At 55.6% G+C, this 19,039-nt stretch overlaps 3 protein-coding genes across 6 annotated transcripts in view; all 3 read left to right on the top strand.

Annotated features, from left to right (window-relative positions):
• PTPRH (protein tyrosine phosphatase receptor type H) overlaps positions 1–1,353 on the top strand; it is a 28,926-nt gene extending 27,573 nt beyond the window's left edge. The window contains 2 exon segments of the mRNA XM_078062644.1: positions 336–471; positions 563–1,353. Of these exon segments, the coding sequence (XP_077918770.1) occupies positions 336–471; positions 563–673 (247 nt within the window). The 3' untranslated portion in view covers positions 674–1,353.
• A 538-nt stretch (positions 1,354–1,891) lies between these two features.
• Positions 1,892–8,564, top strand: SYT5 (synaptotagmin 5). 2 transcript variants are annotated; one of them, XM_078063788.1, is made up of 9 exons: positions 1,892–2,044; positions 3,126–3,248; positions 3,784–3,956; positions 5,510–5,629; positions 5,741–5,908; positions 6,254–6,421; positions 6,711–6,825; positions 7,097–7,230; positions 7,960–8,564. In XM_078063788.1, exons 2-9 carry the CDS (start codon positions 3,170–3,172, stop codon positions 8,158–8,160), a joined length of 1,158 nt encoding a protein of 385 aa, XP_077919914.1. In that variant the 5' UTR covers positions 1,892–2,044; positions 3,126–3,169; the 3' UTR covers positions 8,161–8,564. The 2 variants fall into 2 exon arrangements, with proteins under 2 accessions (XP_077919914.1, XP_077919913.1); XM_078063787.1 differs by having other exon boundaries at positions 6,708–6,825.
• Positions 8,565–12,608: 4,044 nt separating this feature from the next.
• On the top strand, positions 12,609–18,727 carry DNAAF3 (dynein axonemal assembly factor 3). 3 transcript variants are annotated; one of them, XM_078062365.1, is made up of 12 exons: positions 12,609–12,714; positions 12,827–12,915; positions 13,195–13,331; positions 13,700–13,793; positions 15,166–15,323; positions 15,602–15,784; positions 15,900–16,025; positions 16,127–16,249; positions 16,389–16,515; positions 17,448–17,562; positions 17,725–17,799; positions 17,884–18,727. In XM_078062365.1, exons 2-12 carry the CDS (start codon positions 12,831–12,833, stop codon positions 18,248–18,250), a joined length of 1,590 nt encoding a protein of 529 aa, XP_077918491.1. In that variant the 5' UTR covers positions 12,609–12,714; positions 12,827–12,830; the 3' UTR covers positions 18,251–18,727. The 3 variants fall into 3 exon arrangements, with proteins under 3 accessions (XP_077918491.1, XP_077918492.1, XP_077918493.1); XM_078062366.1 differs by lacking the exon at positions 15,602–15,784 and having other exon boundaries at positions 12,610–12,714; XM_078062367.1 differs by lacking the exons at positions 12,609–12,714; positions 12,827–12,915 and having other exon boundaries at positions 12,961–13,324.
• The last annotated feature ends 312 nt before the right edge of the window (positions 18,728–19,039 follow it).

Below are 19,039 nucleotides of genomic sequence, written 5' to 3'. Positions count from 1 at the left end.
AAGTGACCCAGGACACACAAGTGACCTCATGTCACTCAGCCTCCTTTTCCCCGTCTCTAAAATGGGTGTGCTAGCAGCTCCAACTTCTCAAGGCCGGGGAAAGAGTAAAGGGCATGTCAGGCACTTGAGGCAGGGCCTAGTAGACAGGAGGAACCCCAGGTATAGTCACACGCAGTGGTTCTTCACTCCGTTAAGTAACCCCAACTTAACACTGTATCCCCCAGAATGCTATCTTGCTGAACAATACCCCGATCCTGGGTGCTCCAAACACAGATCCCTCCTATCAGCCAAGACTCCCCCTTCCTGTGGCCTGACCCTTTCTTGTTCCTGTCTAGTGCTGGCGTGGGCCGCACGGGCACCCTCATTGCCTTGGATGTCCTGCTGAGGCAGCTGGAACAGGATGGATGTGTGGGGCCCTTCAGCTATGTGCAGAAGATGAGGGAAAGCCGGCCTCTGATGGTGCAGACTGAGGTGATGGGGCTCCTGAGGGCACAGGGTGGGGGGCTCTGGGAGAGGGGGGAAGCAGGCCAAGGCTCACCCCCTACCCCGTGCCCCTCCCCAGGCCCAGTATGTGTTCCTGCACCACTGCATCCTGAGATTTCTCCAGCAGTCAGGCCGAGCCCCAACAGACAACGGGGCTGTGTATGAGAACCTGCTGTATGAGAATGTCTGAGCCCCAGAAGGGCTGAGACCCCAGCCCAGCTAGACTCGAACTCTGGATCCCCACTTCAGCTCAGACTCCTGGAGCCCTGGGACAGCAGAAGGCTGGGGTCCCAGACTCCGGGGTCTTGCAGGGGCCTGGCAGCCTAAACTGTTTCCCTGGAAGAGAGACGGCAGGTGGGAGCAGGTATCCTGGACTCCTGGTTCCTCCAAGGACGGAAGGATGGGAGCTAGGATTTCTCATTCTTTGAGGGAGGAGGAGGCTGGGGGCTCAGGCTGCAGGGTCTTAAAGAAGCTAGATCCTGGGCGCCTGGGTGGCTCAGTTGGTTAAGCGACTGCCTTCGGCTCAGGTCATGATCCTGGAGTCCCGGGATCGAGTCCCACATCGGGCTCCCTGCTCGGTGGGGAGTCTGCTTCTCCCTCTGACCCTCCCCCCCTCATGCTCTCTCTCTCATTCTCTCTCTCTCTCTCTCTCAAATAAATAAATAAAATCTTTAAAAAAAAAAAAAAAAAGAAGCTAGATCCTGAGGAAGGAAGAAATTAGAGTCTGGAATTCTAACTACCCCAGGAGTGAGGGCAGGCAGGATCCATGCCATGTTTTACTCCGGAAACCAAATCAGCCTCCTAGGATTTGAGATTTCCCTGCACCCCACTGCTTGTACAGATCTTTTTCTTCTATCCCATAATTTATTAAATCACTATTCTCCCAAGAGACGCTTGCTATAGTGGATTTCTGGGTCTGGGGTGGGAATGGGGCTGGATTCCTGATGTTCAGGTACTGAGGTTAATGTCCTGGGAGAGAAGCTAGAAGGACCCACAATTTGGTACCCGAAAAAAATGTGTTTGGATGGTTGAGTCTCTCAGAGAGGGTTAGAGGTCCATACTTGTGTCCAGGGTCTGGGCAGTGTGGACGCCGTTTGCTGAAGCTAGGAGCATAGGGGCTTGCTTCCCGGACCTGGTGCCGGGGGAACCTAGAGGGTGGGGTGAGGTCTGGGGCGGCTTCACTGGAGACTTTCAGGCTGTCTTGTGTCTGGATAGCTGGCTGCTTGGGTCTCCGGAGAGAGGCTCCGGGGTCCTCGGACTGGGTATCCTGGCGAGGGTGGGGGTGGGGAGAGGGGGCCTGGACACCCTAGTGGTTCCTGGCTGGGGGCGGGACGAGGGGTGGGATGGGGCTCTCCCTGTACTCGGGACCTAACACGCACGCGCGCGCGCGCGCACACACACACGCACTCACCAGCCGGCTCCGCTCTGCCGCGCCCCCGCCCCACCGAGCGCGGCGATCAGCACCCAGGACAGCGCCACCCGCCCGCGTGCGGGGGCGGGGTCCGGGCGGGGCCGGCGCCTGGGTGTCTCCTGCGAGGGTCCCGTCCAGCGGCCGAGCAGGTAGGAGCCTCTGGGAGGCCCTCCCTAAGCCCCCTCCTCATCCCCATCCCTAGAGAGCCGTGGTGTGTGTGGGGGGGGGGCGAGGAGGGGCACTGGGGAGGGACCGACCGAGGGAGTGGGAGGACTGGAGCCTGAAATGGGGAGATTGGGATTTAGAGAAAGGTCTGGAGACAAAAAGCAGAGGGGAGGGAGGAGCAGGCAGGGGGCGAGAGTGGGAGACCCTTGGAGTCACAGAACAGACCACAGGCGGAGGACAAGGGAGACACAGACAGGGGCGCGGCGAGAGGCCGGTGGGGGAATGGATAGAAATAGGAAGTGGAGAGAGGTGTGGAGGCCGCGGCGGTCACGAAGACAGGTGTAAAGACAGAGCTCGGGATGCGCGGGAGAGACAGCAGGCCGGGAAGGATGTGCGCCCCCACAGACCCCCTCCCATCCGCCCCCCCCCCGGCAGTGGCAGCGGGGAGCCCTCGGCCTCGGCCCGAGCGGGGGAGGGCGGGGAGCCCGAGTCTCTGCCCGCAGGGCCAGATGTGCAGGGAGGAGCCAGCCGAGGGCGCGTAGACCGACGGGCGAGGCCGCCCTCTCCCCACGCTCGCTCTGCGCGGGGTCGGGGGCTGGGGTCCTGACCCCGCGAGGTGCGAGCCTGCCGCGCGGGGACTCTGCCTGTACGTCAGCCCCGCCCGTTGTCTTGGCAACAGCCCGTTGCCCAGGGCAACCATCGTTGCTCCCGCCCTGCCCGAACCAGCCACCCGTTGCTCGGGGCAACCCAGGGCCCCGGTTCTCACGCCCGCCTTTGCCCACTTCCGGTTCAGGCCCGCGAGGACGGGCACGGAAGGGGTAGAAGTTGGCGGGATTCCTGGGGGGCCTTGGAGGGCGGGGGCGTCCCTGTGGGATGGAACTAGGTGCTGGAACCCACCCTAGCGCCCGCCCTCCGTCGCGGGGAGGCTGACACTACAACTCCCAGCATGCCTCGCGGCTGCTGGCTGATTCCTATGCGGCCGGCCGCCCAGGGTGCCGATGGGAATTGGAGTTCTTGGTTGTTCGGCGGCTTCACAGAACGCACCGGGTGGGCGTGGGGGGCTAAGGCTCTTGGGTGCCTCCGCAGAAAGGACCGTAGGACCTCGCCGACATGTTCTCGGAGCCCCCAACCCCAGGGCCTCCAGCGCCCGACACGCCTCCTGACTCGAGTCGCATCGGCCACGGCCCTGGTGAGCGAGCCTCGGGGGCCAGAGCGAAGGGAAAGCCCGGCTGGGATTCTCAGGGGCGGGATTCGAAGAGGTGTACTCGGCCGGCGGGCAGGCAAATCCGGGTGGCATTGCAGTGGGAATCCTGGGCTTGACTCTTAAGTGAAATGGACAAGAAAATCGAGAACCAGGTCAAAGAGTGTGGAATGGGATGGGATCTTGGACTGTCCACCTCTGACTTCTTTTAAAGATAGGGAAACTGAGGCCGGGGGAGGGGCATGGCTTCCAAACGCGTCAGGGGTTGAGCAGAAATTAGAATGGGGGTGGCAGGGGAGATGGAATTAACAGGTGAGAGAATCTGGACGTTGTCAGCCTAGAATAGGGCACCGGCTCGCTTTATAGGTGAGAGCAGTTGGAAGGAAAACACGGCAATAAAACGGAATGGAAAAGGCCGGAGGGAAAACAAGGCCAGGATTCCAGCTTCCACGTGTAATTCGGACTGGATCAGCCGGCTTGCTTCCTAGGGCCTCAATGAGTGTTGTCTCCATGCCCTCTGCAGTACCCCCCTGGGCCCTGGCCGCAATCGTTCTGGTCTCAGGCCTCCTCGTCTTCGGCTGTTGTTTCTGTGTCTACCGGAAGCGCTGTCGGAGGCGGTTGGGCAAGAAGAGCCAGGCCCAAGCCCAGGTCCACCTTCAGGAAGTGAAGGAGCTAGGCCGGAGTTACATAGACAAGGTGTGGCCTGCCCCAGCCCCTCAGCCCTGCCCCGACCCGCACCCTTGGCCCAGCAGCCTCAGTCCCTGCTCTCTTCCCTCCTATGCTCACCTTACTGGCTCATCTCCCACCTGGACTCTAGGGATCTCGAGACGGGCCAGATCTAGTCCCTGTTCGCGAGAACCAGTCTGGTGGGGAAGTCAGACACTCACAAGACACGGTGGTGTGTGCCACGTTAGGGGCAGCACAGAGCATGTGGGGGTGCAGGGACACCACCCGTAGCCTGGGCAGTCCAAGGATGCGTCCGAGGGAGGTGTCTTTTGTGTTGAGACCCAAAGAACACACAGATTCACCCAGAACGGAGAGAAGGACATTGTAGCTCGAGGGAAGAGCATGTACTGGGGCCTGGAATCCAGACTCAGGCATTTCACAATAGCTGGAGCGCAGATGGCAAATACCCTGCACTCTAGAGTGGGTGTCTGAAGAGCTCAGTAGTACTCATGTCACAAGGGCAATTGAGAACCATAGAAGATTCATGCGCAGCATGGGTGTTGGAATGAATCCTCTGGAACCCATGTGGAAGATGGATTTGGGGCAAGGAGGCCAGGGAGGAGGCTGGCGTAGCAGCCCCAAGAGAATGAAAGAAACGTGAGTTAGAAGAGGCCACTGGAGTGGAAAATGAAAGCTTACAGGTGTCAGGGTCTGAGTGCATAGTGGAATGGTGCTCATCTGGAAGCCAGGAAGTCCTAGGTTTCCAACCCAGAGGAACCATTCCCCAGCTCTGTGACCTGGGGAAATTCACTATCCTTCTCTGAGACTCAAGTGTGTGGTCTGTAACCAGCATTTCCCCTCCTCCCTTGTCAACAAATTGCTGTTGTAATGATCGCCCATCAGGCAGGACCTTTAGGGTCCTGGTATCCAGCCTCCATCCCTATTCCTCATGCCAGCGACGTCCAAAGACCACCTGCATCAGACTCACCTCAGGTTCTCGTGGAAACACAAATTCTGGGCCTTGTACCAGACCTAACGAATCAGAATCTCTGAAGTGAAGGCATTTCACCACATTTCTCAGGGGAATTCTGATTCACGTTGAATTTTGAAAATTGGTGGCTTAGGTTAAGGAGAACTCTTGTTCTAGCTTAGAATGGCAAATACAGGGTAAAGATACTATTCCTCCTCCATGTTTTTCTGTGGCGAGATCACCAGTCAACATGTCAATTTGGACAACAACCCCAGTACATCCATTTGCATGTGAAATAAAAGCTTCTGCATCCTTCTTGTAGGCAACAAGGTGCTATCAGCTCCTGTTTTTCTAGTCTAGGCATGACACACACACTGCATGTGTGTCTGTTCTCCCCCAGAGCAGACATCATTAATCAAACTTTGACTACTGCATCTGTGTTACTGACTAGTCCCTGCCTGTGGCAGACATCACTAGTCAAACTCTGACTCTGTTTAGCCTCCAAGTGCTCAGGGGTAGCCTGAGGGACCAGTGACTCTCCCTTGGCTTCTGGGCCTGGAGGATACCACTGTCAGGGGGAAAGTTCACCTGCCCTTGCTCCTGGCTCCCTAAGGTGCAGCCTGAGGTGGAGGAGTTGGAGCCAGCACCATCTGGGCCCGGGTCACAGGTGGCCGAGAAGCATGAGCTTGGACGACTGCAGTACTCACTCGATTATGATTTCCAGAGTGGCCAGGTGGGTGGAGGAGGGGGATGGTGTGGAGGGGAGGGTCCGAGGGTTCTAGCCCCTTTCTAGAGGAGGCTCCAAAAAGGAAGCTAAGACTAGAGTCCCCTCATCACCTTTCAGCTGCTGGTGGGCATCCTGCAAGCTGAGGGATTGGCAGCCTTGGACCTGGGGGGCTCCTCCGACCCCTACGTGCGGGTCTACCTGCTGCCGGACAAGCGGAGGCGGCATGAGACCAAGGTGCATCGGCAGACGCTGAACCCACACTTTGGGGAGAACTTTGCTTTCAAGGTGAGCTCCTGGCCTCCATGCCCCAGGCTTGGCAACCTGCCCCAGTCCCTGGAACACTGGGGAGCGACTCCTTCAGCTTTTTCTGGGGGCAACCACAGTTCAGGTAGCAGCTACCAGCTCTGGGGACTATCACACTGGACCCTAGATTGTCGCTGTCGGGCACTGCTGACCCCTGGGCTGTTGCTTTGTTCCATTTGGGTTCCAGAAACTTCCGCACAGCTGTTCCCTTGAACCCTTGCTGCCCAACTCGCCGCCTTCTACCAGGATGTGCTGTGCCCCACTTCCTGTCTCTCTGACTTCCTACTCTCCACCTTGTGCTCTCTTCTCTGCGGCCCCCTCATCTAGGTCCCCTACGTGGAGCTGGGGGGCAGGGTACTGGTCATGGCAGTATACGACTTCGATCGCTTCTCCCGCAACGATGCCATTGGGGAGGTGCGGGTCCCCATGAGCTCCGTGGACTTGGGGCGGCCAGTGCTGGCCTGGCGCGAGCTGCAGGCTGCTCCGCGGGAGGAGGTGAGCACTCGTGGCCACGCCCCTACGGCTGGGCCCGCCCACTGCGAGCCCGGGCCAATCAGATCACAGGCCTCTTGGCCCCTCGGGGCTCCAGCCGTTCCACCTGCTTCAGAGCGCTAGTCCCAGGGGCTCTCCTGGTAGGTCCACATCTCGACTCCTCCTTGGATTGTACCACTGTGGTCCTCACTGGACCATTCCATTCTAAGGCGGGGGTGGGGGAGAAGGGTTCAAGAGGGGATGGATGTGAAACAGGGGCTCTGGCGAGGGGTCCCTCTCTGTCTTTTAGCAGGAAAAACTAGGTGACATCTGCTTCTCCCTCCGCTATGTCCCTACGGCCGGGAAGCTCACTGTCATCGTCCTGGAGGCTAAGAACCTGAAGAAGATGGACGTAGGAGGGCTCTCAGGTGTGTGGGAAGCAAGGAAATGGTGTGGGGGGGGGCAAGGGGGAGGCTCTGTAGCAAAGGTTCTGGCAGTTTCTGGGTCCCGAGAGTCCCTTGGTGGAGAGGGAGGCCCAGCCTGCCATGGAGGATATAGATTTGCTTTGGGCAGAGAGAGAGACTTGAGGGGTGCACAGAGTGTCTCTGTGCTGTTCCAAAGAAGCTTCTCACGCATCCTCCTCAACATGATCCCCTGCACTCGGCAGTCGGGGGCTGTAAGACTCCTTTTTCCGCCCAGATCCGTATGTCAAGGTCCACCTGCTGCAGGGCGGCAAAAAGGTGCGTAAGAAGAAAACGACCATCAAGAAGAATACACTGAACCCCTATTACAACGAGGCCTTCAGTTTCGAGGTGCCCTGTGACCAGGTGCAGGTGAGCTCAGACCTACCTAAAGCCCCTGTCAGAGCAGCCCTTCCCTCAGAGTCCCAGGCCCTTAAAAGCCCCCGTTGCTAGGGGAAGGGAGACTCCTTAGCAACCTTTAGAAGCCAGGTCCTGGGGGCCTGGGGTTGTGTTTCCAAAGTCAGTTTCCTCTTATGAGGACCAGGGTGCCCCTCCTCCAAGCAGGACCAGGATGCCCCTCCCCCAAGTAAGACCAGGATGCCCCGCCCCCAAGCAGGACCAGGGCGCCCCGCCCCCAAGCAAGACCAGGGCTCCGCCCCCCCCTCAGGAGTTATGGGTACTAAGGAAAAGATTTCCCCACAACTCTTCAGGAGCGGGGCCTAGCCAGGACTTCGGCCTGGCACCTCCACCCATTTCAGAGTCCTGAAGGTTTGTCCCCCTTAGGAGGCTGTTCCCTAAGGAGGCTCCTAACAACCCCTACCAACCCCTACCAGGTCCTGATTGTTTATCTCCTTTGAAATCTGATTGCAGAGACAGAAAGACTCCAGAACATCCCTCTAACAGCGGTTCTCCCCTCTCTCACCTTCCACCCCCTTTACCGTTGGAGTCCTCCTGAGAGGCCTTAGCTCAGGGTGCTAACAAGTCCCGCTAGACCTCTGGTTGCTAGGGAGAGGGTCTCCTTGGCAACGATACCCGAGCCCCTCCCCGCCACGCCTCCTTCACGAGCTCTTTTGTCTCTTCCCCTGTTCTTCCTGTCTCCAGAAGGTCCAGGTGGAGCTGACGGTGCTGGACTATGACAAGCTGGGCAAGAACGAGGCCATCGGGAGGGTGGCCGTAGGGGCTGCAGCCGGGGGAGCTGGCCTGCGGCACTGGGCAGACATGCTGGCCAACCCCCGGCGGCCCATTGCCCAGTGGCACTCGCTGCGGCCGCCTGACCGAGTGAGGCTGCTGCCTGCACCCTGATCCCCACTGCAAGCCCCTTGCCAAGCCTGGACTCGGCCCCTGACCTCAGACTCCTGGCCAAAGCCACACCCAGGCCTACCTTTAAGCCTACACTGACCACTAACCACCTCCACCCCACCCCAAACTGACCCATTCCTGCCTTGCCACCCCCCATTATACCAATCATGGTGACTTGCCAACTCTCCCACCAAGCACACACCCAGAAGCCCCAGGGACTCCTGGGGGAGAGGAGCAATCTGGACTCCCCCAACCCCAGCCTCCCACTCTCTGCTTTGACAATCAGTGACCCAGCCTTCTACCCTCCTCACTCCCAGTGCCCCTCTTCCTGCACAGGATCACCCCCTCCTGTCCCTAGTCAGATTCCTGCACCGCTCCTGGGACCAAATAAATACTCAGCAACTTTGGTGGCCCGGACTTGTGCTTACTGATGGGGTGGGCAGGGCAGGGGCCAGGGGCCCAAGAGGGTGGGATCATCCAAGGGCAAGGATAGGGCTGCTCATCCTGGAAACACACTGAGGGAAACTGGCCCACCCACCCACCACCCATGTATTCATTTATTCGTTCACGCACCCCTCCAAGCCTGGGTTTCTTCATCTGAAAAAATTGTGGTCATAACAATACCTCCTGTATGTTTGCTATGAAGAGTCTGTGAGAATCATGTACTTGCTCACGAATTTAATCTGCTCCCGCACCCATGACTTCCATAGATTTTCATACCCATATTTCCCTCCCTTCCCTTCTTTCTTCCATCATTGATCCATTCTATTTTCCCTGAGGTCTTCCGGGTGGCAGTTTCTGTTGGATGCTGGAACCCTAAGTTGATGCAGATCCAAACTTTACCCCCAAGCGACTTACTCTCATCACGGAAACAAAGTAGATATGTAGAGTCTGGGAATGAGATTCCCAGAAACTGGGAGAAAGGACAGAGTTATGCAGGGGAAAACTAATGGTTCTACCTCTTCCTTCCTTCAACAAATGCAGCCTCCTTATCCGTGTCTAGGAAAGACGATCATTTCATCGGCTCCTCCCTCCTCTCATCCCAGACAGGATTTCAGGTGGTAGACAAAGGTCCATGAAAATTGGCAAGAGAGCTCTCTGACCAGGAAGTTAAGAGGAAAATGAGGCAACAGGTTCCCCCATGTACTAAAGAAAGGGCAGAGTATTAATCTGCACTGAGCTTCCTGGTAGCCAATGGGAAAAGGGAAATCTGATCAGTTACACAGGTTGTAATGTCTATGCGATTTAACAAATTTCTTCAAAGTGATGTGGTAATTTCTCATGTGTGAGTGAGTGAGGGGACGTCTTTATGAAAATAGCCCGAGGTATTACTATTATTACTATTACTGCTACTCCTGCTAACAATAATCCTCACAACCACCCCATGAAATAGACATGGTTATTATTCCCAGTTGACAAATGAGGAAACTGTGCTTCAGAGAAGTAACATGACCTGCCTAGGATCATACAGCCAGGAAATCTGTCTTTAAATCCCGGGATCAAATCTGTTCTGAGTTAGATGATGACATTGGGGTCCCTAGTTCCGTGTCAACAAGAAAGCCAACAAATGAGAAGAATAAAATCATTACAAATGGTGGTCCGTACTGGGCAGTAAGCTAGTGAGAGCTGAGATCAGGGCAGTCAAGGACAACTTACCTAAAGAGGTAATGTTTGAGCTGTGCTTTGAAGGACAAGATGGAACGAGGCTGGCAAAGATGAAGGGGAAATACACTGGAATATTATTCAGTCATAAAAAGGAATGTTTACACTGATTCATGCTACAGCATGATGAACCTTGAAAGCAAGATTATAAGTGAAAGAAGCCAGACGCACAAGGCCACATATTGTATGATTCCATCTGTATGAAATATCCAGAATAGGCAATCTATAGAGGGGAAAAAAAGTAGATTTGTGGTTTGCAAGACTAGGGAGAAGGAGAAATGGGGAGAGACTGATTAATGAGTACAGGACTTCCTTATGGAATGATGAGAAAGTTCTGGAACTAGACAGTGGTGATGGTTGCCCAACATTGTCAATGTACTAAATGTCATTAAACTTTATGTTGTGTGCATTTTACCACAATAAAAATAAGCAAAGATGAAGGGGAAGAGACTTCCAAGCAGAAGGAACCCTAAGTTGCAAAGGCCCTGGGGCAGGAATAGGCTTGGTGTGTTCCCCAAAGAGTCAGGAGGCCAGTGAGTCCTGCAGGGTGTCCTGAGACCTCAGCTTCACTCCCCAGTGCCCAGAACTGTCCTCAGAAGGCGGATGGACCCCCCTTCAATCCATCACAGCACTGCCACCTGCATGTTACCATTCCCAATCTACAGAGCAGAAAACTGAGGCACAGAAAGGGTGACTGGTTGTCTAAGGTTGCATAGCTGGAGGAGGTGAGTCAGAGAGCCAAGGCTCCTTGGGTGTCCCACCCTGTGCTTGGTACTGGGGCTGATCTGGAGATGTGCCTCACTCAAGTCCCTGCCCTTATGGACCTCGAAGACAGGTTAAGTCACCTGGTGGAGGTCTCTCAGCCAGCAGGTGAAGGCAAGACAGAAAGCCAGGCACATCTGACGCCAAAAGCCACATTCTCAAGCATCCTGTCATCTGGTCTGAATATAAAGTACAGGGAGTCACAGGGTGTGGACTGCTGTGGCCATTCTGCTGGGAAGGCAGGAGCAGAACTCGGAGGAAGATCTCCTGCTGGACTTGGACATTTCCAGGGGCAGTGGCGGAGGTGGGGGATGGGGAGGGAGCGGAAATTGGAGGAGGGAACGACGCAATGAATTCAGACGCAGAGGCCAGAGAGGACGTGGTGTGTGCCATTACCAACATTTTTTGTTGTTGTTGTTTTCTTTTTAAGATTTTATTTATTTATTTGAGAGAGAGAGCGTGAGAGAGAGAACAAGATCACAAACGGGGGTGGGAGGGGAGGCGTAGAGGGAGAAGCCGACTCCCCGCTGAGCAGGGAACCCAAAGTGGGACTCTATCCCAGGACCCTGAGATCATGACATCGGCGGAAGGCAGTCGCTTAACCGACTTAGCCACCCAGGCGCCCCCCACCTCCGTTACCAACTTTCTGAAGCCCTGTTGTGTAGTCTGCCTATTTCCATGGCGTAAATACTCCCACTGTGGCTGATTTCAAGCCACCAGTGTGAAGTCCCTGAATATGGAGTTGACAGGAGATGCTTATTAGTATACTATCATATAGTAAAATAGTATTTCCCAGGGTCAGGACGAAGGTTCCAAAATTTAAGGCAAAGCCGACAAAACAAAACCACCAGTCACCAAGATAAATAGTGTTTTAATACAATTTTTTTTAAAGTTAACGCAAAAAAAAAAAAAAAAAAAAAGAGAGAGAGAGAGATCCTGGGGCACCTGGGTGTCTCAGTCCTGTTAAGCGTCTGCCTTCAGCTCAGGTCATGATCCCAGGGTCCTGGGAGCGAGCCCCACGTCGGGCTCCCTGCTCCACGGGAAGCCTGCTTCTCCCTCTCCCACTCCCCCTGCTTCTGTTCCCTTTCTCGCTGTGTCTCTCTCTGTCAAATAAATAAATAAAATCTTAAAAAAAAAGAGACAGAGAGATCCATGATGGATAAAATATAAAAATTTTAAAGACAGGGTCTGACCCTGCACTTGGACCACTCTGCTTCATCCCAACCCTGGCCCTGGTTCTCATAAAATTTTTCGTAGAAAATAGAAATTTACGTAGAAAAATAGACAACCAGTGGTCGTAGTTTGCCAATTTGATTTTTTTTAAAACTATTGCGTTAAAATATTATTTCCTTCATTTGGAAATAATTTGGAAATTCATTATTGAATAATAATGGAAATTATTCATTTCATGTAAAAATTCATTTCCAATCATTTTTACAATTGATGTAAAAAACCTTAAGACCATCAACAACAGGAAAAGTATAGTAAAATAAGAAGTGATGAGTTTTGAGTATATATTACCTTTATTTTAACGTAATGCATTTAACTTGAATTTAATTTTACTAATTAGTGAAACAATTTAATTTTTAGTAATGACTGTGCGTGACAACCAGGTCGCAGGATTACTGACACTTGAACAACCGGGGGCTAGTGCTAGCTAGCCTCAGCCCTTCGCTGCGTTTCCCGCCTGGGTGGTAGAACCACGGTGTGAGGGGTAAGGGGACCCAGAGCTCTGGGTGGCGTCACTTTAATTTGAATTAATCAAGATTCTGTTCCGTTCTAGGTCAACTTGAGTCGCCTCATACGTCCCCCATCCCAGAAATGTGGATCGCCCCGGCCCCGCCCCAGACTCCCCCGGCTCCGCCCCTTCTCCTCCAGCGCCGTCGTCATGACAACCGCGTCCACACGCCCTCCACTCCCGCGAGCGCTCCCATTGGCCAAAAGTTCGTAGCAGGCAGGTCCCGATCGCTCCATTGGTCAGTTGATCGCGCCTGTGCCAACCCGCGTACTCCCATTGGCTGGTTGGTCGAAAAGGAAGGGGGCTCTGGGCAGTTGCGTGTAGGGGGTGCAGAACGGCGGCGCCGCACCGAGCAGGGAGGGAGGGGGCGTCCCGGAGTCTCTGGAAGGATAGAGGTGAGGGGGTGTCACATGGAGGAGAGGGGCGAGAAGGGAGGGGCGGTGAGAGGGGCATGGGTGAGCGACGCAGAGACGATGGCTGGGGACTCCCAGGCTGTCTGTTCCGCAGGGCCATGACCACACCGGCAGGTTCGGGCGCAGGCTTCGGCTCCGTGTCCTGGTGGGGCTTGTCCCCGGCGCTGGACCTGCAGGCTGAGAGTGAGTCCCCACCCCGGACCACATCTGACAAGGCGGCTGCCTTCCCAGCCTGGCAGGCGGCGCGCTAACGTTCCCCGAGGCTCCAACGGTGGAGCCGCCCCTCACTGGGCAGCCCGAAAGACCTCTGCGGACTACAAGTCCCAGAATGCTTAGAGGCACAGCTCCCTTGAGAATCTAGGCCAGGAGTGCGAGTCCTGCTGGAAGTTGTAGTCCATCTTTCTGAGGAGGCTGCAGGGGGCGCTCTCCAGGCCACCACCCCAGCCTGCGTCATCTTGCCAGGTCCTCCTGTGGACTCCAGGGGCGATACAGAGCCCAGGACCCCCGAGCTAGATGTACTGCTGCTGGGCTCCGTGGATGGGCGGCACCTGCTTCGGACCCTGGCCCGGGCGGCGCTCTGGCCTAGCAAGAGGTTACATGTGAGCTGGGATTATGGGGTCGTGGAGGAAGGAGGATGAAGAGGAGGGCCCAGACTCCTAAGTCCTGAGGGAGAAGGGAGCTGGAGGCCTGGACTGCTAGGTCCGAGGGAGGTAGAAGCTGGGGACGCAAACTCCTGGGTTGGGGACTCTTGGGTTCAAGTGGGAGGGAGTGCCTAAAGGCTGGGTCTCCAGAGTAACGGTGGGGAGGAGGGTTCTGAGTGCCCAGACTCCTGTGTTTGAAGGAAGGGGGCCAGTGTACAGGATGCCTGGATCCTGTGGAGGGTGGAGGCTGAGGTCTTCCTTTCCTGGGTCTCCTAGGAGCTAGGGACACAAATCTCAGAATCATTTTGCTCTGTCTGTCCTTCCAGTTCTATGTGCTAGAGAATAATCTGGAAGCTGTGGCCCGACACATGCTGATCTTCAGCCTAGCTTTGGAGGAACCTGAGAAGATGGGGTTGCAAGGTCAGTTGCAAGGACCCAGACATTCTGCCCCCCAGCCTCTTCCCCCTGCCCACAGGGATTCTGGCATTTCAATGGTACTATTAAACATTTTGGTCATTGTTCCCACCTGTACAAAAATATACCATCTCCTAGAGCCATTGAGAGAATCCCAGAAGAAAATCCACATAAATTCTCAGCCCAGTGCATGCCATAGGGTAAGCATTCAAAGCCTCCTACCACACAAGAGGGCCAAAAGAGATCAAAGGACTTCTTAAGAGGTAGTGAGTCCCCCAGATGTGGGGAAGGTTTGGCCGAGCTGAGCTCAGTCCTTTGCAGAGCCTCCCCACAGGCCTGAGTGCTGAGCTCAGTCCTTTGCAGAGCCTCCCCACAGGCCTGAGTGTTGAGCTCGGTCCTTTGCAGAGCCTCCCCACAGGCCTGAGTAGCAGTAGCCTCAGTTAGAGACATGAATCCCAGAGAGTCTGCCTTGAGGAGGCAGCCCTGAAAGGAGGAGGAGGAGGAGGAGGACTTGGGCAGGGACGCAGGGATGATGATTTCTCAGTGGCAATGACTTCGGCTTAACGCCTCGAGCAAAGTCTGGACTGAGACAGTCTGTTCAAATTCAGGCTGTGCTTGCTGAGTGAGCTGGGGCTAGTACCTGCCCCTTTCTGGGCCTACATTGTTTCTACATTGATAAAATGGAGATCCTAAAAGTTCTTTTCCCATAGAGTTCTTGTGAGGATTCAATTAAAAAAAAATGCATAGCTCCTGGCTTATGATACAGACTCAGTACCTCTTAGTGATGATTATTGTTATCACGAGTATGGATGGTAGTTGTCATTAATAGCCCAGAGCATTCAGAATACACTGCACACATTTCACAGCGCACCTTGTAAAAGGCTCTGAAACAACTAGATCTAACTAGAGGTATTTAGCTCTGTAAGAGTCTTAAACCACTAAATGGAACAATTTACATATTGATAGAGATACATTGATATGGATGTATATGTATATACAACTAAAGGTATATAGTTGTCTTATAAGATTCCTAACTAAAATGGAACAATTTAACACTGTACTATTTTAACACGCATAAATCTCCATTTCTGTCCCTATCTATAGATAACGTTTTCTTTTTTAAGGCAAGGAAAATTTGAACTTGAAATTCAGGATTGGGCTCATCTGGAGGGTGGGGAAGACTAGAAGGAGGCCTAGGTTAGGTGTAAGTTATTCTTTGTGTTTGAGGGATGGATGAGGAGTTGGCCAGTGTCCCTAATGCTCACATGACTATGACATAATAAGATTACTATAAAGAGGGTATGCGTCATCCACACGGGTCTCATTTCTGGGTTCCCTCCTCTGCTCCCCCCACTAATCCCCCCTCCCCCCCACCCAGAGAGGAGCGAGACCTTCCTGGAGGTGTGGGGGAACGCGCTGCTGCGCCCCCAGGTGGCCGCCTTCGTGCGCGCCCAGGCCAACCGCCTGGCGCACCTGGTTCCGGAGCCCGACCGCCTGGCGGAGCAGCTGCCCTGGCTCAGCCTGGACGCCCTCAAGGTGCCGTCACCGCCCAGGATCCGGATGGCCACGGGAAGAATGGAAATGGGCAGCTCCAAAGGGTTTTCGTTGATGGAGTTCGAGCCCCAGCTCCCCGGCTCCCAGTGTGGGATGTGACCTAGGGGGTGGCTGCTCCTCTCTGAACTTCAGTTTCTTCATCTGAGAAATGGGAGAATGGTTCCCACGCCCTGGGATGGAAGGGAGGGTAAAGCGGGAGAAACAGCTCTCCCTGCAGCCCCCTCTCCCTCGCTGTCTCCCCACGCATGCTGGCCTTGCAGTTCCGCGAGCGCGACGCCCTGGAGGCTGTGTTCCGCTTCTGGGCCGGCGGGGAGAAGGGGCCCGAGGCCTTCCCCATGAGCCGCCTCTGGGACTCCAGGCTGCGTCACTACCTGGGCTCCCGTTACGACGCCCGGCGCGGTGTCAGCGACTGGGACTTGCACATGAAGCTGCACGACCGCGGGGTGAGGGGCCTGGGAGGGCGGCTGGGGGCCCAGACTCCTGGGACTGAGGGAGGAGGGGCTGGGGGCCCATATACCAGATTTGCTTAGACCTCTGTCCATTCCTCCTCCTACCCAGGCCCGAGTCATCCACACTCGCGAGTTCCGGCGTTGGAGGGACACGGGCGTCGCCTTTGAACTCAGAGACTCCAGCGCCTACCACGTGCCAAACCGGACCCTTGCGTCCGGTCGTCTCCTGAGTCATGTGCGTGTCCACTCCCTGTCCTGGCCAGTCCTTTCCGAGGACACAGGAACCGGGGTCTCCAACACTGACCTCCTCTGCCTCTTCTCTCCCTGCTTTCCCAGCACGGAGAACGTGTCGCAGCGCGCGGGTACTGGGGGGACATCGCCACGGGGCCATTCGTGGCCTTTGGCATTGAAGCGGATGATGACAGCCTCCTACGGACCAGCAACGGACAGCCAGTCAAGGTGTGTGACTGGAGGTTGTGGGGCTGGGGGAGGTCCCGCCTCTCTGAACTTTCTAAACCCAGTCTGGAAATCCAAGCTAGCACAGGGCCCTGCTCTAGGCCCTGCCTTGTCACCCTGGCTGCCCCCCTTCTCTCCCCAGACCGCTGGTGAGATCACTCAGCACAATGTGACGGAGCTGTTCCGAGAGGTGGCCGCCTGGGGGCGCCCGAGAAACACTCTCGGAAACCCCAAGCAGGTGCACCAAGACGGGGATGGAAGCCCAGAGCGTAAGCGTCGGCGTCAGCTCACCCCCTTGAAATGGGAGTTGGGTGGTAAAGTGGGCACATCATCCTCTGGGGAAGAGTGGGACCCAGACCCCCATCCTGGGATTCAGGTATTTAATATGCAAGTGCTTACCAATATGGTTTCCAATGTCGGAATAAGTGATCTCCACCTATTCCTGACATTGTCTTTTTGTTTCTTTGTATTTCTCTCTCTTTCCTAAATTCTGACACCATGTTATCATTCTGAAGTCCAACAGTAGAATTCTAATCCTACCTGCAGAAGTCTAAGAGACAGAACATTCTAGCAAGGTGCTGGGTCCCAGCTCACCTTTGGAGACCCCCCCACCCACCCATTCCGGTCGTGCCTCTTTTGTAACCGTCCCCCAACCTGGCTCTTCCTGGGTATCTGGATACCCTGTATGGCCATGGGCCATCCACTCTTTCTTTCTTTCTTTTTTTTCTTTTCTTTTCTTTCCCTCCCTCCCTCCTTCCTTCCTTCCTTCCTTCCTTCCTTCCTTCCTTCCTTCCTTCTTCCTTCCTTCCTTCCTTCCTTCCTTCCTTCCTTCCTTCCTTCCTTCCTTCCTTCCTTTCTTTCACAGAGAGAGAGAGAGCGAGAGAGGGAACACAAGCAGGGGGAGTGGGAGAGGGAGAATCAGGCTTCCCGCTGAGCAGGGAGCCCGATGCGGGGCTCGATCCCAGGACCCTGGGATCATGACCTGAGCCGAAGGCAGACGTTTAACGACTGAGCCGCCCAGGCGCCCCTCTCTCCCTCTCTTGGGTCTCAGTTGCCTAGTCTGTAAAATGGGTCTCTGCTTGCCGGGCTGACCTTCCCAGAGTTTTCCAGGAATCCATCTACGAGAAAGGGCTTCAGGACAGGCAAGGAGTGTCCTCTCCAAGCTTTGTGTGTCTGCCTAACTCTGCCAGTTCTTCCCCAGCTGCCCTTGCCCCGAAATTCTTCACTGTGCACTTCCTGCCTCTGGGCTCTGCCCAGACCCTTCACCACAGGACCTGCTACAAGGAACGGTTCCAGCTTCTCTATGTGGCCTGTGGGTAAGAGAGAGGTTCCCAGACTTCCCTCCCCCAGCTGCTCCTCCCTTACACCCAGGAATCCTGGCCCCCAGCCCCTCCTTAATCAGTGTCCGGATCCCCCAGCCCCACTCCTCCCTCAGGACCTGAAAGTCTCAGTCTTGGCCCTCCCTTTCCTCTGCACAGGATGGTGCATCTTCTCAGCCCTGATCTCGGGGCCTGCGTGGCCCCTGGAGGACGTCTGGTGGTGGAATTAGCCCGGTGAGCCAGCGGAGGGCAGGGCAGGGAACGTCCAGGCTGAGGGCTGAAAGCCCGGACCCCTAACGGGCCCCTTCCTGGTTTCAGGTACCTGGTGGACCTGCGGCAGGAGCAGCTGCAGGGGTTTGCCACCCGGGTCGGGGAGCTGGCTCGGGCGGCTGGGTTCACCCCCCGGCCCCAGACCAGGCCCTCAGAGACCTTCGCACGCTTCTACAAGGCCCCGGACTCTGCTTACCACCGCCCTGACGCAGCTGTGGGCTCCGTGACTCCACCCCCTGAGGTCCTGGTCCCGCCCCTTGAGGACCAGGGCCAGCCTCTGGAACGCAGGACCCCACCCTCTGGGCCCCTCAAGCAGCCCCCAGAGTCTCCGGCTCCACCCACAGAGAATCAGACCCCAAAACCAGAGAGTCTGACTCCACTGCCAGATGCCCGGTCCCCCATCTCTGACTTGTAAAGTCAGGTCCTGGAATTAGAGCCCACCTCTAGAATACTCAGTTGTATTCTTAGCAGTCTTAGGCAGCTCCAGAGGTGCTGCTAGAATTTCAGATTACTTTCCTGGGGTTCTATATTCTGTTCCTAGAATTCTAGATTGTTCTTTCAGAGTTATGTATTCCACTCTTGAGACTCTAAACACCGCCTACAGAGATCCGGCCCTGAGTCTTAGGCCCTCTGTGTGGCCTCCTGGAGATTGGGGGAATCTGCTCTCCAGGGCTGCTCAACACCCACACTGTCCAAGTAAAGAGAGCAGGGTCCTCTTCTTCGTGTGCCCATGTGTCTTTCAGGCTTGTCTCCAGGGCTGGGAGAGGGGCTGTGCTAGGGTGGTCAAGAGAGGAGACCTAGTTCCTAGTGAACTAGAGGTGGATTTCTCCATGCTTTTGTTGCCTGAGAGTCTGGGCCATACCTGGATCCTCAAATAAATCAACAAAATTTATTGAGTGGCTAACAAGTTTGGGATACAGAAACTGACCATAGTTCTTATGAAGATTGCAGTTTAGTGTGGGGATGAGGCCCAGACTCCTGGGTCTCAGGGAGGAGGGGAATGGGGGGCTGGACTCCTGGGTCTGAGGTAGGAGGGCCTGGGGGCCTGGACTCCTGTGTCTGAGGGAGGAGGGGGCTGGGGGCCTGAACTTCTGGGTCTGAGGGAGGAGGATGGGGCTGAGGGCCTGGACTTCTGGGTCTGAGGGAGGAGGATGGGGCTGGGGGCCTGGATTCCTGGGTTTGAGGGAGGAGGGGGCTGGGGGCC

The sequence above is a fragment of the Halichoerus grypus genome, chromosome 15, assembly GCF_964656455.1.
Source record: "Halichoerus grypus chromosome 15, mHalGry1.hap1.1, whole genome shotgun sequence".
Lineage (NCBI taxonomy): Eukaryota > Metazoa > Chordata > Mammalia > Carnivora > Phocidae > Halichoerus > Halichoerus grypus.
This window is presented reverse-complemented; position numbering and strand designations above follow the sequence as displayed.

Bases quoted from the DNA above. Each gene is read 5' to 3' on its own strand.
- DNAAF3 (XM_078062365.1), top strand. From the start codon at position 12,831: ATGACCACACCGGCAGGTTCGGGCGCAGGCTTCGGCTCCGTGTCCTGG. The intron at 13,794-15,165 runs GTCAGTTGCAAG...CCCCCCACCCAG, and splicing joins TGAGAAGATGGGGTTGCAAG to AGAGGAGCGAGACCTTCCTG. The intron at 17,563-17,724 runs GTAAGAGAGAGG...TCCTCTGCACAG, and splicing joins CTTCTCTATGTGGCCTGTGG to GATGGTGCATCTTCTCAGCC.
- SYT5 (XM_078063787.1), top strand. From the start codon at position 3,170: ATGTTCTCGGAGCCCCCAACCCCAGGGCCTCCAGCGCCCGACACGCCT. The intron at 3,249-3,783 runs GTGAGCGAGCCT...TGCCCTCTGCAG, and splicing joins TCGCATCGGCCACGGCCCTG to TACCCCCCTGGGCCCTGGCC. The intron at 6,826-7,096 runs GTGTGTGGGAAG...TTTTCCGCCCAG, and splicing joins GGACGTAGGAGGGCTCTCAG to ATCCGTATGTCAAGGTCCAC.